Here is a 16,512-nt window from a genome sequence, read left to right as displayed (position 1 = left end):
CGTTATACGCGTTTTTACCTACCGCGCATACCCCTCGCGCGTTATACGCTTGAGCGCGGTATACAAAAGTTTTTCTACATAGTTCCCACCCCGCCCGACGCCCGATTCACCCCCCCCAGCAGGACCGCTCGCACCCCCACCCCGAACGACCGCTCGCACGCGCTCCCACCCGCACCCGCGATCGGAGCAAGAGGGAGCCCAAGCCCTCTTGCCCGGCCGACTCCCCGACAATATCGGGCCAGGAGGGAGCACAAACCCTCCTGGCCACGGCGACCCCCTACCCCCACCCCGCACTACATTACGGGCAGGAGGGATCCCAGGCCCTCCTGCCCTCGACGCAAACCCCCCTCCCTCCAACGACCGCCCCCCCCAAGAACCTCCGACCGCCCCCCCAGCCGACCCGCGACCCCCCTGGCCGACCCCCACGACACCCCCACCCCCCTTCCCCGTACCTTTGGTAGTTGGCCGGACAGACGGGAGCCAAACCCGCCTGTCCGGCAGGCAGCCAACGACGGAATGAGGCCGGATTGGCCCATCCGTCCCAAAGCTCCGCCTACTGGTGGGGCCTAAGGCGCGTGGGCCAATCAGAATAGGCCCTGGAGCCTTAGGTCCCACCTGGGGGCGCGGCCTGAGGCACATCTCTTCCTCCCATTCCCCATATGCAGCAGAACCCCGATGACCCCGCCATCCCACCCCAATCCTGCGCTGCATCTTTCCACCTCTCACTCCTATCCCATCCCGTACAGCAGAACCCTGCTGACCCTCCCACCACGAAGCTGACATACCTTCTCTTCAAACAGCAACGGCGGCATGGAACAGGCTGTTTCGCTACCTTCACTGCCTTCCCTGCTGGGGCCTTTATTTTGCTGAAGGCCCTGGTGGGGAAGGCAGTGATGCAGCCTATTCAGTGCTGCCGCCACTGCTGTTTGGAGCGGAGGTATGTCAGCCTTGAAGTGGGAGGATCAGCGGGGTTCTGCTGTGTGGGATGGGAAAGAGGGATGAAAGGATGTTGCACAAAGGGATCTCTCGTGGCCCGGCTTTCAGATGGCCGTGGCCTGTGGACTGGTGTTTGGGGACCCCTACTTTATAATACCCAGCTTCAGCAAGAGACGATCACTTATGTGAAGCTGAGAGAGAGAACAATCATAGATTGAGAAACTTAGGGGTCTAAATATTGATGGTGTTAGCTAAAGCCCATGTGTAAACCAGCACTCATGTTCACTATGAAGAATGACAACCAAAGTTATTATGCCATATTCAGTATTAATTATAGATGGATTGTCCAAGATTACTTCTCACAAGGGTTGATATAGCACCTTGGAATGCAGCAGAAGGTTTAGTTAAAATCCGGACAGATTATATAAAAGGCATATGGGGGGACTATCCTTACCCACATATTGGGGGAATATCTCAGTGATACCCCTTTGAAACATTATTCTAATATATCTCCTCTCATCAGAGCGGGTGCATTCTCCAACATGGAAAGCAATTTATTATTTTGAGTCAGCATCTGACAGTAACTTATTAGATTGCACCACCAGGGTATGAGTAAATACCCAATAGACTAGTTAATCCCTTGTTAAATGCTATTCATCAATCGTACTGCCAGGTCCAAATCTCCCCAGAAAAAAATTTGTCTTCTAGCTGACTTCCTCCCCGTATATGTTGTTCTGTGGGTCACTATCAATGGCAACATTTTGAATTTGTTGCCAGTACTGGTGAAAAGGATAGATACTTCCTTCCTCCAGTGAAGTTTTGGGATGTGTTGTGGTGGTAAGTACGGTCTGTGGCACATTTTCAAATCAGAGGAGTGGAAGGTTGAAGTAATAGTGATCTGATGGTCCAATTTTTAGTTCATGAGTGTCGAAGAAGGCCTTTAACATATCAGTGAGAATGTTGCCATATCATCTCATTTAGAGACATAGATATACTGTAATTAAAACTGGCTATTTTACTGTTAACCCCAGTTATTAGTAACTAGGTCTCTGCATAATATGGGATCTGTGCTAAAACAGCACAAGTTAGTAGAAAAATAACACATCTTAACAGTAGCCCCTTTTGATAACTGTGACTTTTATTCATGGAGTAGGTTACAGTAGTTTTGATTATTTCCAAAGTGAAACTATTGTGTGAGTACTATTTTAAGAAAACGTGTGCATGCACCTTGTCTCCTCATCCTATGTTATAAATACCTCTTCAGACCCATGGGCAGTAGTATATATATTACAGGACATTAAAGAAAAGGTTAATTTTGAGGATCCAAGATGGCGTCTTGCTGAGAGGCTGGGGTTTTTTGGAGCACCATGGTGGCGAGTGCATTGGTTCTCTTGTTGGGAATATGGACAAGAGAAAGGGAAAGGCGAAAGTCCAGGTCCTGGCGGGTAGCCAAGTACTGCCGATGAAACCGCTGAGGATTACAGAAAGCCAATTGGACCCTCGTCGGTTGTCTCTTCTGATCAAGCGCAGCATGCACAATATGTTCATGTAAGTTGCACTAGTGGCAATAGTTTCTTGTTGATTCCCGAGAATAGAGTGGCTCCCCTGCAGCCTGGAAGGGGTCTACTGGATGAAGAGCATCAGCGAGGAAACTCAAGCTTCTTTTTCTCTGTCTGGGAATCTCTCTCCGATAGAGTTTTCTTCCCCACAGCAAGCTGTATTGATGAGGGTATCCACTCCACAGACTATGTATCCAACTGAAACTGTGAGTAGGGCATGTGGGGGGAAATGACCATTTGAAAGTTCTGCAGGTGTGAAAAATAAGAAGCCAGCCATTATAACCTTAGAGTTACTTTGGGAGGCTACACAGGGCTTAAATTTTTCTTTTTTGAGAAGAGTGGATAAAATGGAGGGTGAAATGAAAAAGGTTTCTGAACAAATTGTTTCCCAATCCCAAGGCTTAGTTCAGCAATTGGAGAAAATTACAACTTTGGAGCAGAAAGTGGAGGAAGTACAGAATCTGGGAGTAGCTTTGGTGAAAGATAAGACCTTAACGCAACGAAAGATTGAATATCTGGAAAATCAGTTAAGAAGGAATAATTTGAGATTCTTAAATTTTCCCAAGTCCCCTTCGATATCAGCAATGGACTTGGTGAGACAATATTTGAAGGAGGTCCTTAAGATATCAGATGAAGCACTTCCACCGATTGTGAAAGCTCATTATGTTTCTGGGAAAGAAATGGGAGGGGTGGGGTCCTTGGGGAGACCATATCCAATGGTGGAATTAACTGACTTTCTGGAATCATCTCTTGAAATAGTTATCCAGAGACTGACTCTAATTGTAACATTTGCTTTGGAACTGGATCACAATAATGTTTTGCGTTTATATTTCTGTAATATTAATCAGCAGTTTATGGGATCATAACTATATTTCAGATTGTTCCTGATATATCTAGAGACACACAAAAGAGATGCCAGTCATTCGTGGTCTATAGACCAAGAGTGAATGCCTTGGGGGCCAATTTTGTATTGAAGTTTCCTTGTATTTGTATTATTTGCTTGAGGGTTCAAATTTTAATTTTTTTTTTTTTACCCAAAACAGCTATTAGATTTTCTTGAGGCTAAAGAGAAGATTAAGGTGTCTGTATGACTCTCCAATGGGCAAGGAATGTCGTGATCAGGCTGAGACCATGATATGGGGATGCCTCCAGATAGATTATTTTGTTTCTCCTTATTGATTGTTTCTATGTATCTTGGATCTTATTTCTGACAAATTGTAGACTGTATTAATATGATGGGGATTTTTTTAAACTGATTTCTTGTTTTCTTTTTGTTATATTTCTGAAATTTCATTATCATGGATATATCATTGTTTTACCTCCAGAAAGGATGCAGGCTATTGACCTCCACCTGTAGTAATTAAAATTGTTTATTTTAGGATATCAAATAAATAAAGTAGCTGCCAATCATCAAGCACCTAGGGCTTATTTACATAAAAAATTTTTGTCTTCAGCAGAGTAGATAGCAGAATTTAGCTGAAAAACCACAATTATGAAAATAAATATTTAGCTGTAGAAATATCAGAGGATCATTTCAGGAGTAATACCTCCAAGAGGGTATAGACATTAATTATTTGTTTTTAATCTTTCGTTTCTCCTTCATTTGTAAAGACTCAGATGAAACCAAATTGTATAGAAATGTTTTCAAAATGGTACATTTATGGTTGGGGTTTGAGTAGATGTTTGGCTTTATGCTTTTCATTCAGGCTTGTATCATAGACTTTCCAAGCTCTAGACTGCAGATTATCAGGGGAGTGGCATGCTCTATGTAGAATGTATGATGGGGATTATGCATAATGTAATAAGACATGCTTCAAATTGAAGGGCTATTCTAAAAAGTCAGATAAAGGGGCCAACATGCCACAAAGCTTTAAGCCACATTTTTTAAAATACGGCTTCCACTTGGCTTTGGAATTTTTATAAAGTTCTGAATTTAGGTGAACCCAAATTCCCTGGGTATTTTCTCCTGAGGTATATGAGCCATAAAATCCAAAAATCACTGATCAAAAAGTAATTATGTAAGTAGCAGTGGTTTCAACCTCACAGTGTCTATTCTCTTAAGCTTCCACTGTTGGCGTCATGATTGTTGTGATTGTCTAGGTCTTGCCACTTCTGAATAAGTGGAATAGACATTTCAGCCAGACAACTCATATTGCTTATTTAAAAAAAATATATATGAAGTAATTTTCTAAGTATAGATCATAATGTGTTTTGAAATTATTCATTCCAAAAAGGAGCAGGGGTGCTCAATGCAGGGGCAGAGGTAGAGGTGCAATCAGACATAGGGTCTTACTGACAACCCAAAGATCAGAGTTGCAGAGGCATTCCCAGCATGAGGCAGACTTTCTGATTCCAACTAATGTAAGAGAGCTGAGGCAGGCTGCAGCACATTCCAGCACAGGTTATAGTAAGTAAAGATTGTCACAGCCTGTGAGATGAATCGGGGGGGGGGGGGGGGTGGGGGGGGGTGAAATTCAGAGTTTTGAGGGTTCTGCATATCCCCCCTGAAAAATCATAAAATTACAATTTTTTTATAGTTTAATGTTAAAAATATCACATTTTTGGTGTGAATTTCTTAGCGGTGGCCATCTTGGATTTTAGTGATCTTTTTTTCTAAAGCTCCCTGCTTTTTCAAAACTGCAATTTTTGCCTCAAAACATGTTAGGATGGAGTCCTTGGACTCTCCTAAATGTGAATTCGTGCCAGGATTGTGCAAATTTAGCACCTCAAGAGCGTCCTTGATTCACTTGCCACGTGGCATGGCTAGGAGAGGCGGCAGCATCCAGCTTAGCCTCTCCCATGCTGAAGCAGGTGACAAAGTGCTTGGCTAGTCTGGTGGGGTGGCCTTCTTTAGTTATGGGGGTTGGCATGGCTGCTAGTTCTGTGCATCTGACTATGGACCCTCCTCAGCCTAAGAAGTGCAAATCTAAGTCATCAAAGGGTGACTATGCCCCAGGAGCTGGAGGCTTTCTCTGAATTTATGAAACATTTGTGGAATGATTTTCAAATCCAGCATTTTTCCCCTGCACATCTCAGATGCATCTCTCAGTGGCATAGCTTCTATGGACACATCCTCATCCCAGTCAATATCTGTTCTTGCACTGCCTGATCCTGAGCTGGGGGATCCTGATGATGATGACCAGGTTGCTGACCCCTTATTTACCGTTGCAGCAGTGGCGTACCAAGGGAGGGGCAGTCCGCCCCGGGTGCCAGCCCTGAAGGGGTGCTCCCGGCCTGGCCGTTCAGTCCCCCCACACCCCCGAAGGACCGCTCGCCCCACTGACCTTCCTGCACCACCTGTGAAGCAGCAAGCAGCAGGATCGCGAGGTCAGCTATCCCTGAGCTGCTTGGGCGCTGCTTCCTGCGCAGCGGTCCCGCCCCTCCTCTGACGTCAGAGGAGGGGCGGGAACGCGGCGCAGGAAGCAGCGCAGGGATAGCTGACGTCGCGATCCTGCTGCGGCTGCTTCATAGGTGGTGCAGGAAGGTCAGTGGGGCGAGCGGTCCTTTGGGGGTGGTGACTGAACGGCAAGGCCGGGAGCATAGGTAGTGCTGCTTCATAGGTGGTGCGGGGAGGCCAGGGGGACGAGCGGTCCTTCGGGGTGGGGTGAGTGGGCAGGCAGGCAGGCATTCAAGGGGGAGGGGGGTAACAGGCAGGCAGGCCTTCAAGGGGGGGGACAGGCCTTCGGGGGGGGTGTGCATACCTTCAAGGGGGAGGGACAGGCCTTCAAGGGGGGGGCAGGCAGGCCTTCAAGGGGGGACAGGTCTACAAGGGGGGACAGGTCTACAAGGGGTAGGCAGGCCTACAAGGGGGTGGGACCGGCCTTCAGGGGAGGTGCAGGCCTTCGGGGGGTGCAGGCCTTCAAGGGGGGGGGACAGGCCTTCAAGGGGGGGACAGGCCTACAAGGGGGGGACAGGCCTATAAGGGGGTGGGACAGGCCTTCAAGGGGGGGACAGGTCTTCAGGGGGGTGCAGGCCTTCGGGGGGGTGCAGACCTTCAAGGGGGGGAGACAGGCCTTCAAGGGGGGGGACAGGCAGGCAGGTCTTCAAGGTGGGGGGACAGGCCTACAAGGGGGAGGGACAGGCCTTCAAGGGGGGGACAGGCCTACAAGGGGGTGGGACAGGCCTTCAAGGGGGGGTGCAGGCCTTCAAGGGGGGACAGGCAGACCTTTAAGGGGGGACAGGCCTTTGGGGGGGACCCTGGTTTAGAAGTACACGGAGGGAAGGGGGTGTTCAAAGAGACGTGCATATGCCAAACTTTGGGGGGGGGATGAAGAAATAATGGGTCTGAAAATAGAGGAGAGGGAGAGAAATGATGGACCATGGGATTTAGGGAGGGAAGGAACTGAAAGGGAGAGAAATTGGACACAAGGGATGGTGTGGAGGAGGGATAGAGATACTGGATAGGAGGGTAATTGGGAAAAGAAAGAGAGGGATGGTGGACTCTGGGGTGGTGGGGAAGGAGGGAGAGATGCCGGATGAAAGGGTAGTTAAGAAAAGGTGGATCTGTGGATGGAGATGAAAAAAAGGAAAGATACCAGACTTCCTGGGGAGGGAAGGGAAATGGAAAGGGAGGACAGAGTTGGCAAATGGATGGTTAGCACGCAGAAAGAAGAAAGAAGGAGACCCTGGCAAGCAAGTTATCAGAAGAAAACCAGAGCCTTGGACCAACAAGATTTGAAATATAACCAGACAACAAAAGGTAGAAAAATTAATCTTATTTTCTGTTTTGTGATTATAATATGTCAGATTTGAAATGTGTATCCTGACAGAGCTGGTGTTGGACTGCAAATGTGAGCTAGGATTTAACAGAGAGAGGAAAAGTCCTTTTTGTTTCTTTATTTTATTTATACCACAGCGCCAGTGTGGTTAGGAGAAGCCAAAGGGGGTGAAAAAGCTATAAAACCCACCAGGAGTTTTGAAAAAAATCACCCAACTGGGCAGGAAAATCGAATTGAAAAACCAATTCAATAGGCTGAATCGAATCGAAATTTTTTTTCCTGAATCTGGCAGCATTAGTTTGCGCTACTGTCTTAGACTTTAGGACCTGGGATTGGGGAGAGATGGCATCCTCAGTACTTTATAATGCAAGTGAAACGAGGATTTGGTCAGACTTTTGAAGGGTCTGCAGAAAAAAAATATTGTATAGGCCGGGGACATGAAACAGCAGGAAATGGGAACTTTTCTTCCTTCTATTTTTGTGAATGGAAAGGCTGAGGATGTCAGAGAGTTCAGTTAAAATATGTGCTTTATAAGAAAATATAATAATGTGTTTTATAAAGTTTATAGCATAGCTGGCCTACCCAGTGAGGTGTTTCTAGTGGTGGTGGTGGCAGCGTGTCAATGTGTTGAGAGGAAGAGGTGGTCTGGGAAATTCTGCTGAGGAAACTCCGGGCCCATTTCCACCCTCCAGTTAGTCCACTCCACTCAACTGGTTCACACACTGAGTGGGTCTTTGGGTGTTGTGTTGGGATCTCTTCCAGTGGTTTATCAGTATCTCCTTCTGGTCCAAGGAAGGAAACTTTGTTATCCTTAGCATTGACCTACGGAATATGTTTGTAACAGCGCTGCTTGTGTGGCATTAGGCTATATAGTGATCGAAAGAAAAAAACAGACCTTTGCACATTTTTGCACTATATGGTGGGTGTATGAGGAGATTCACATTTCCTGCACAGCTAAGTCCATGTGAAGTTACCTTGTGCTGTATTTGACATCTAGCAAGGTCTCTGTTTGAAAGGAAAGATCTAAACTTAAAAATGAAGTGGCCAGAAGTTATGGTAAAAGCAGATAGTGTAGCTGGTTTTAAGAAAGATTTGGACAAATTCCTGGAGGAAAAGTCCATAATCTGTTATTAAGACATGGGGGAAGTGTCTGCTTGCCCTGGATCGGTAGCATGGAATGTTGCTACTCTTTGGGTTTTGACCAGGTATTAGTGTCCTGGATTGGCTACCATGAGAATGGGCTACTGGGCATGATGGACCATTGGTCTGACCCAGTTAGGCTATTCTTATGTTATGTTCTCATCTGTAGGGGCCTTTGTTTTCACTTCTTATTTTAATGTATTTTTTTTCTGGGAACTTATCAGTGTTTTTTATAATGGGAACAAAAATGGAAGAGAATTAATGTGTGTGGGATGAGGGGGTAACTAATTTCTTCAGCTAAATAATTCAATCCACTTCAAACAGACATAGGAGAACTCACGCACCATTCACACACCCTCCAACCAAAAACGTCAAAAGAAAAAAACTGTTCGACAACCTCCTAGCCATTCGAGCTGCAACACTCGACCCCCAACCCTACAACCAATTGACATCGACCACATACTGCAAAACCTTCAAAAAGAAATAAAAACCCTTCTATTCAAAAAACACATAAAACCGAACTAACACAATCAGAACTGTCCCAAGCATCACCTGCAACTACTCCATATGCACTTCTGATGTCATGACAATTCAGACATAATTTATGTTATGTTATGTTTGGAATATAAGAAAATTTTCACTGCCTGTTTCTATTCTGACCATTTATTCCGTTTCATGGTCATTACAAAAAATATTTTTTTACATGGGGGGGGGTGTCAAAAAATGATGGGCCCCCGGTGCCACATACCCTAGGTACGCCACTGCGTTGCAGCACTTCCCAGGATGGGAGTTCAGGGACTGAGTGCTGGATCTGCGGATCCCTCTGGGGGTTTGGAATCTGGGGATGATCCAACAGTTCTGTGTTTATTTAAGTCTGTGACTTTACCAGATCTTTATTTCAGAGTCTTTGCAGGAGTTGAATTTAGTCACTCAGCTGGCTCCGTCCACTTTTTCTTCCTGACTTTGTGATGTGCGCTCACAGTTTTCTACCTGGCTGTGTCAGATTATGATGCTAACGCATTGTATGACCTTATGTGGGTTTTGGCAAAGATGTCAGTGTACTCCATTTCTGCTCTGGATCAGACAATGGGCTGGTGATTCTACTTCCAAGGCTACTTTGGCTAGACTTCCCTTTAAGGGGCAATAGTTGTTTGGCAAGGGCCTGAACAACCTCATGAATTCTGTAGCGGATCATTGCCCTAAGACTCTGCTTGATAGCAGACCCAGGACCTCTAGAGATGCTGGCCACTCAAATGTTCATGGTTCCTGGCGCTTCTGCCCGTATGCGAGTGCCATGTTGCAGAGATTTTCCCAGGGCTCCCAGCACAAGTATGCTGGTTAATGTGGTCTTCCACCTCCCATCCTGCACTCTCTGCTAAAAAGGTGCAATGACACCAGGCCGAGGGATGCCCCTCTACAGATAGGGGGAAGACTCTCAGTGTTTCTGTATCCCTACTGTGGTCATATGGTCAGTTTGGGTACACTTTTGACACTTAGGGCTCCTTTCACGAAGGTGCACTAGCAGTTTTAGCTCATGCACCGGATTAGCGCGTGCTAGCCAAAAATCTACCGCCTGCTCAAAAGGAGGCAGTAGCGGCTAGCGTGCACGGCAATTTAGCACATGCTTTTCTGTGTGTTAAGGCGGCTTTGTAAAAGGAGCCCTTAGACACTTAAACAGGTCTAGTTGAAAGCATCTAAGTTCCATCTAGATGGTCCTGGGAAAGGTTTGATTATAGCTGCAGGACATCCAAGTCTAAGCCCCCACCCATTCCCTGCTCATGGCAAGCCTTCCAACATACCCATTTCTATTCTGGATGCACAGCAGGCATAAAGTCCTTCTAGACGTCCAGAAAGTCAGTTTTAAAAATGCCCACTTCGACGTTTTGACTAGTAAGACATCCAAGTGCCAGTTTATGCTGCCTGTTGGCCATCTATCTTTTTTGAAAATGAGCCCCTGAGTGTATAGCCCTCAATGGAGACTGCCTCAACTTTGATGGTCGGGCTGAGAACTTTTCAGCGGCCCCTCATAAATAAGCATGAATTACCAATTGAAAAGATGGACCACTCAAGAAATTTCTAATTCCATGCAGTTCCTCAAAAAAAGAAAGCCTTTCTTAATCAAAAATGAAATTTGCACTGCCACTGTCAAAAGACTATTTATATTAAAAAAAAAAACCTCTTGAGATTCAAATTTAAATTGTAAACCACCAAATGGCAGAATAGAATCATTCCAATTCTAGTCAACCTGACCAATCATCCAAAGTGTGAATGCATATGTTGAATTGCAATGAATGTCAGGCATTTCCCTTATTACAGATTCCTTACACATCCAGGGGGAGTGGGATAAGGGGAGGGGAAGGTATTTGGGTTTGCTAAAGGTATTTATCTATAATATTGCAATAATATATGCATATGCAGTGTAATAGTTATGTGAGGAAGGGAGAGAGAAAAGGATTGGTAATGTATTAATTTTGTATATTTTAAGTGCGTTATGTATAATGCTCATGTTTAATATATTTGTATTACACTGTCAAAATTTGAAAATCAATAAAGAATTTAAAAAAAAAAAACAGTGTAGTTTGATTTTTTTTTTAAAGTTAAAGAAAATGATGACATATCCATTTCTCAAGACAACTTATATAATTGCATTTCATATAATTAGGAAATCATCATTTTATATATTTTTCATAGCTAATGCACTGATTTCTCTGTATTAATGTTTTGAATACTTTCTTTGGAGTAATCATCTGTTTTCTAAAGTGCTAGATTCTAAACAATGATAATATACCTCCTCCTTTACTAACGCGTAGCGCGGGTTTTAGTGCCGGCAGCAGCGGCAACTGTTCCGACGCTCATAGGAATTCTTTGAGCGTTGGAGCAGTTACCGCCGCTGCCAGTGCAAAAAACCACACTATGCACTAGTAATAATAATAATAATTTATTTTCTTGTATACCACCCTGCCAACAGTTCTAGGCGGTTCAGAACAGGAAAACTGAGACATTTCAGCAAAAGATACAGGGCTCCTTTTATCAAGATATGCTACGGAGGTTAGCACATCAGACATTTCATCACGCGCTAACCCCCACGGCAAGCCACAATACTAACGCCTCATCAATGGAGGCGTTAGCGACTAGCGCAGCAGGCAGTTTAATGCGCGGTATTCCACGCATTAAACCCCTATCACGCCTTGATAAAAGTTCCCCACAGTTTCAAAAAACTACATACAGCATTATTTAAAATACAATTTCAAATATTGCTATGAATTAAAACGTGAGTTAACAGAGATTAAAAACTTAAAAACCTTATCGGAAATAGTCAAGGAAGAGGATAGTATTTTGAGTATATGTATACCATGGTGTTAGCCTGAAACACATAATTGTGTCATTGAGCAAAATACGTGCCTTTCCTAAATATTAAAATCAATTTTTAATTGTACAAAGCCTTGTTAATACAGCAAGCCCACATCACATACAGCAGTTATAATAACAGAAATTGAAATACCATTGCCACATGCTACCAGGACAGAATCACACGAATGATTGATATTAGAGAATGACTCGGTGACAAAATTCATCACCATTCCCATTCCCGCGGATAACCGTGGGAAACCATCTTCATATCATTCTTTAAGGAGTGAGGGAAGAATCAGAATATGAATGGCCACAACCACTGACCCTCAAGCTTTGCTTTGAAGAATGCTGATATAGAAGGACTGAGGTTGAAATAGACACTAAAAAATGACATGGGATTATTTCCCGCGGTTATCCGCGGGGACGGGAACGGTGATGAATTTTGTCACCGTGTCATTCTCTAATTGATATATTCCTACTGTAAATAGATTCAGTAAAAGAGAGAGAGAGAAAAAAACATTACCCGCTTTAGTCAACACTCAAGACATATTGTTCAAATCTCTGGTTCTGAGAAAAAACAGCTGAATATCAGCCGAGACCCGTGTAAGTGCTGGCAGCAAACATATGTCCAATTATACCTAGATATTCAATGCCCTTGTCCAGACACAGCTCAACATTGAATATCGGGGTCTAATTTAGCCAGTGATGCTCAGCACTTAAAAAAATAATGGTGACCACCGCTGGCTTTTTTCAGTCTACATAAGTAAAGAGATGTTTTATTTCCTGCACATTTACTAAAGTAGGCTTCAGTGTCACATTTAGGTTTTGTTATCACACTGGCTAAAAGAGATGGATGTGACTCTACAGCGGGTTTAGGGGTTCCCAGGTCCCAGAGCTCAAACACTGACAACCAAATTCAGTAAAGTCCACCTAAAGTTAGGGGCCTACATTGGAGACACCAAAAAATACTTCTTCACCGAAAGGGTGGTTGATCGCTGGAATAACCTTCCACTAATTGGGGCCAGCAGCGTGCCAGACTTTAAGACAAAATGGGATTGGCACGTGGGATCTCTTCATAGAGAAAGGTAGGGGGTGGGCTATTAGTGTGGGCAGACTGGATGGGCCGTGGCCCTTTTCTGCCATCAGTTTTTATGTTTCTATGTTTCTAGCTGACACCTAACATAATTGATTAATAGGATAAATCAGCACCGATAATTGGCACAATTTATAATTTATGTTAATTGAAGATAATTGAATGTCAGACATACAGCTTGGTAGGCTTGATTCTATAAAAGATAGGCACCTTGTCCAAAGCGCCTATCTAAAAGTGGGCATGATTAGGGGCGGATTGTGGGTTTGTTTGGGTTTTTTTGAGTTATGCACACAGTTATAAACTATGGGCCAAACTGATTTAGAATTCAAAATCGCAAGTAAATGAAGTGCACATAACTTAGGCGCAGGCATTTAGGCCAAGAAAACCCTGCATAATAGGGTGCGCCTAAATGTTAGGACACGTGTGATGCCTATCGCCACTTAGGTGGCACTAAATGTGATTCTGTACAGTACCTTTACAGAATCACACTTAATACTACCCTAGTCGGCATTGATTTTTTAGGTGACATACAGTATATAAAATCAGGCCCTGTTACCAGAAACTCTACTTATTTATGTATTATTTATAGCATTTATATACCACTTGTAGCCTAAGGGCCTCTCCTATCAAACTACGCTAGCAGTTTGTAGCGTGGTGAGCTGCGCTGAATGGCCCACGCTGCTCCCAAAACTCATAGAGTTCCTATGAGCGTCGGGAGCAGCGCGGGCTATTCAGCGCGGCTCTCTGCACTAAAAACTGCTAGCGTAGTTTGATAGAAGAGGCCCCAAGTGGTTTACATTCAGGTACGCAAACATTTTTCCCTATCTGTCCTGGTGGACTCCAACTCTATCTAATGTATCTGGGGCAATGGGGGATTAAGCGACTTGCCCAGGATCACAAGGAACAGCTTGGGATTTGAACCCACATCCTCAGGGTGCTGAGGCTGTAGCTCTAAACATGGTGATTCAATTCTCTTCTACAGCAGTTGCGTGTGGGGAGAAAGTACATGAGCAAAGACTGACAACTTCTTCTATCAAACTGCGATAGCAGTTTTTAGGGCAGAGAGCCGTGCTGCTCCCGACGCTCATAGGAACTCCATGAGCATCGGGAGCAGCTCGGGCCATTCAGCGCGGCTCACCGCGCTACAAACTGCCAGTGCAGTTTGATAAAAGAGGCCCTTACCTCTGCTGAGAAGTGCTTTAGATGTGTTTTTCCCAAAACAAATTCTAGCAACATTCTTACTGTAAAACCAGCTGTTCCCTTCAAGCCTTCTTTTGTAATGCTCACAGAAACGTTGGCCATGAGTTCACTTATTTGTGTGCAGTACACAGTAGTTGAAGTTAATGACTTGCTATTTGCTATTCCACCCTAGCTATTCAACATTCCATTTGGGCTGATTACATTTTTAGCAGTTCTTGTTATGTTCAGCATTATTTTAAGTTTATTTAGCAAGAGCAGCTGTCGACTACCAATGCACAAAAAAGGCCAAAAATAAAATATTTCCTCCGTCTGAAAGACTGCTTGACAACGTTTTACTTTGTGTTACTTGTTTGCTGTCACATTGATGATTTTGCAAAGTCTAAGGCAGATTGGGTTTATTGTCTTTTTCAGCCCCCCCTGAGCCTTTGCTGTGCAAGTTTGCCGATGGAGGGCAAAAGAAGCGACAAAATCAAAGCAAATACACACAGAATGGCAGGCCGTGGCCAAGGGAAGGAGAGGTGAGTGGCAACTCTCAGTTCCTCTAGCGTCATGTGGAAAGAGACGCTTGCAAAGCCTGTCGAATTGATTTTTACTTTCCTGATAAAATCTACTTTGATGGAAACCAAATGACTTCAAAGTCAGTATCCTCTCCAGATTCTATGTAGATCACCCAAACTTGAGTGCAGAGCCCAGATGCACATGTATACTAATTACTCAATTGAGTGCTAATAACCAATTATTGATAATTGGAATTATCTGACACTAATTTGGATTTATCCATGCATCTACCTTTGCACCCAGTGTTTCACGCATAATCCAAAAGGGAGCATGGGCGGGTGAGGGACGTTTGAAATATTTAGGCACAGTGAAGCAGTTTTTTAGCGCTCGACTTTTTGTGTTTGTTTCATCCAGCCTTGTACTGACAAAGGACTTGTTGTTTGTGGATTACAATTTCACAGTGACCCCTGATGCAGGCATTTTGATTTGCAGAAACACAGTGCTGTGTCGGGTCAATAGTTTTTATATGTCCTTTTATTGGAATAAACAAGACTCTTATACACCAGTAACCCTATGTGGAGTGTTCATTATCCATTCCCACTGTTTCTTGTGTGAAAGCATCTTTAAACAGAAATGTTTTAAGGTAGGATTTTGATTTTGCTGAGCAGTCTTCTTTTCTAAGTTAATGAGGTAGGGCGTTCCATAAGCTTGGTGCAGTAACTGAGAAGATAGTTTTCCAGGTGTCGTAAACTATATGGGGTCTAAAAGAAGATTTTGTTGGGCCTAACAAAGTGATCTTGAGAGGGAATGTGGTAATAGCTGTTGATTGATGAATGCCATAGTATGTTCTGATCTTGCTTTAAAAGTAAGAAGGATTTATTTGATGAGTTATGGGATCCATGATCATACTTATTTTTCTTGTAGATGAGTTTAATGGCAGTATTCTGGATTATTTGAAGTCTCCTCATTTCTTTATTAGTGATCCCTTGATATAGGGTATTGCAATAGTCTAGATGAGATATTACTAAAGAGTGAATAAGAATATTCAGTGATTTAGGTTCAAGAAAAGTGGAGATTGAATGGATCATTTTTAATTTGAAAAAACATTTCTTAATGACCAAGCTTACTTGTTGGTGGTATGAAAGTTTGTTGTCTAGAATAACTCCAAGAAGTTTAATGGTAATATTCATTTTGATTGGTGTTGATTTTTTATTTTTTTATAAATTCTTTATTCATTTTCAAAATTACATTGTGTTAAAAATATTTATTCACATGAACAATAAATACATCACTTACAAACAATCATTGATACATTGGTGTTGATTTTATGCATACTGGGATCACTCTTGGTCGCTAGGAAAGAGAAGTGCCTTAGTTATAGCAATGTTAAGTGAAAGCTAATTTTCCATAAGCCATTGGCTTACTCTATCTAATTTTTGAGAGATGTCTTGAATTGGGCAGATGAGTTGAATGTTGTCAGCATATGCGAAGCCTGTGAAACCTATAGATTGAGCAAGGGTCAGTAAAGGAGCAAGAAACAGATTGAATAGGATGGGTGATAGTATTGATGCTTACGGAACTCCGAAGCCTCGTGTATGGTTCTGAAGCAGTTAGCATATTTTAGCTGAAAAGTAAGAAATGAACCACTCAAGGGCTCTCCCTGAGATTCCTATGGATTGCAGTCTTTCTATAAGTATTGAGTGATCTATAGTATCGAAGGTCGCTGTGAGATCCAAGGAGATAAGAATGACTGATTTCCGATGATCCAGGAAGAATTTGTTTGAAGTTGTGAGACCAATTAAGGAATGTTCAGTATAGTGATAGGGTCTGAATCCTGTTTGGTTTGGATGAAAGGCATTTGTCTTTTCTAGGAAGAAAGATAGCTGATTAAATATTATCTTCTTGGTAAGTTTGGCTAAGAATGGAAGATTTGCTATTGGTTTAAAGTTACTAGCCAATAGTGGGTTCACCCTATAGAGAAACATATTTATCAAATATAGTGGTGAAAAAGCCTCAA

General features: G+C 43.5%; 1 protein-coding gene across 4 annotated transcripts in view; it reads left to right on the top strand.

Annotated features, from left to right (window-relative positions):
- Positions 1-16,512, top strand: part of RBMS3 (RNA binding motif single stranded interacting protein 3) — a 1,318,368-nt gene that overhangs the window by 1,040,649 nt on the left and 261,207 nt on the right. For all 4 annotated transcript variants that reach the window (XM_033930140.1, XM_033930137.1, XM_033930138.1 and 1 more), the window contains one exon: positions 14,409-14,515. In XM_033930140.1, coding sequence (XP_033786031.1) covers positions 14,409-14,515 — 107 coding nt within the window. The remainder of the gene's footprint in view (positions 1-14,408; positions 14,516-16,512) is intronic.

Source organism: Geotrypetes seraphini, chromosome 2 (genome assembly GCF_902459505.1).
Source record: "Geotrypetes seraphini chromosome 2, aGeoSer1.1, whole genome shotgun sequence".
Taxonomy (NCBI): Eukaryota; Metazoa; Chordata; class Amphibia; order Gymnophiona; family Dermophiidae; genus Geotrypetes; species Geotrypetes seraphini.
This window is presented reverse-complemented; position numbering and strand designations above follow the sequence as displayed.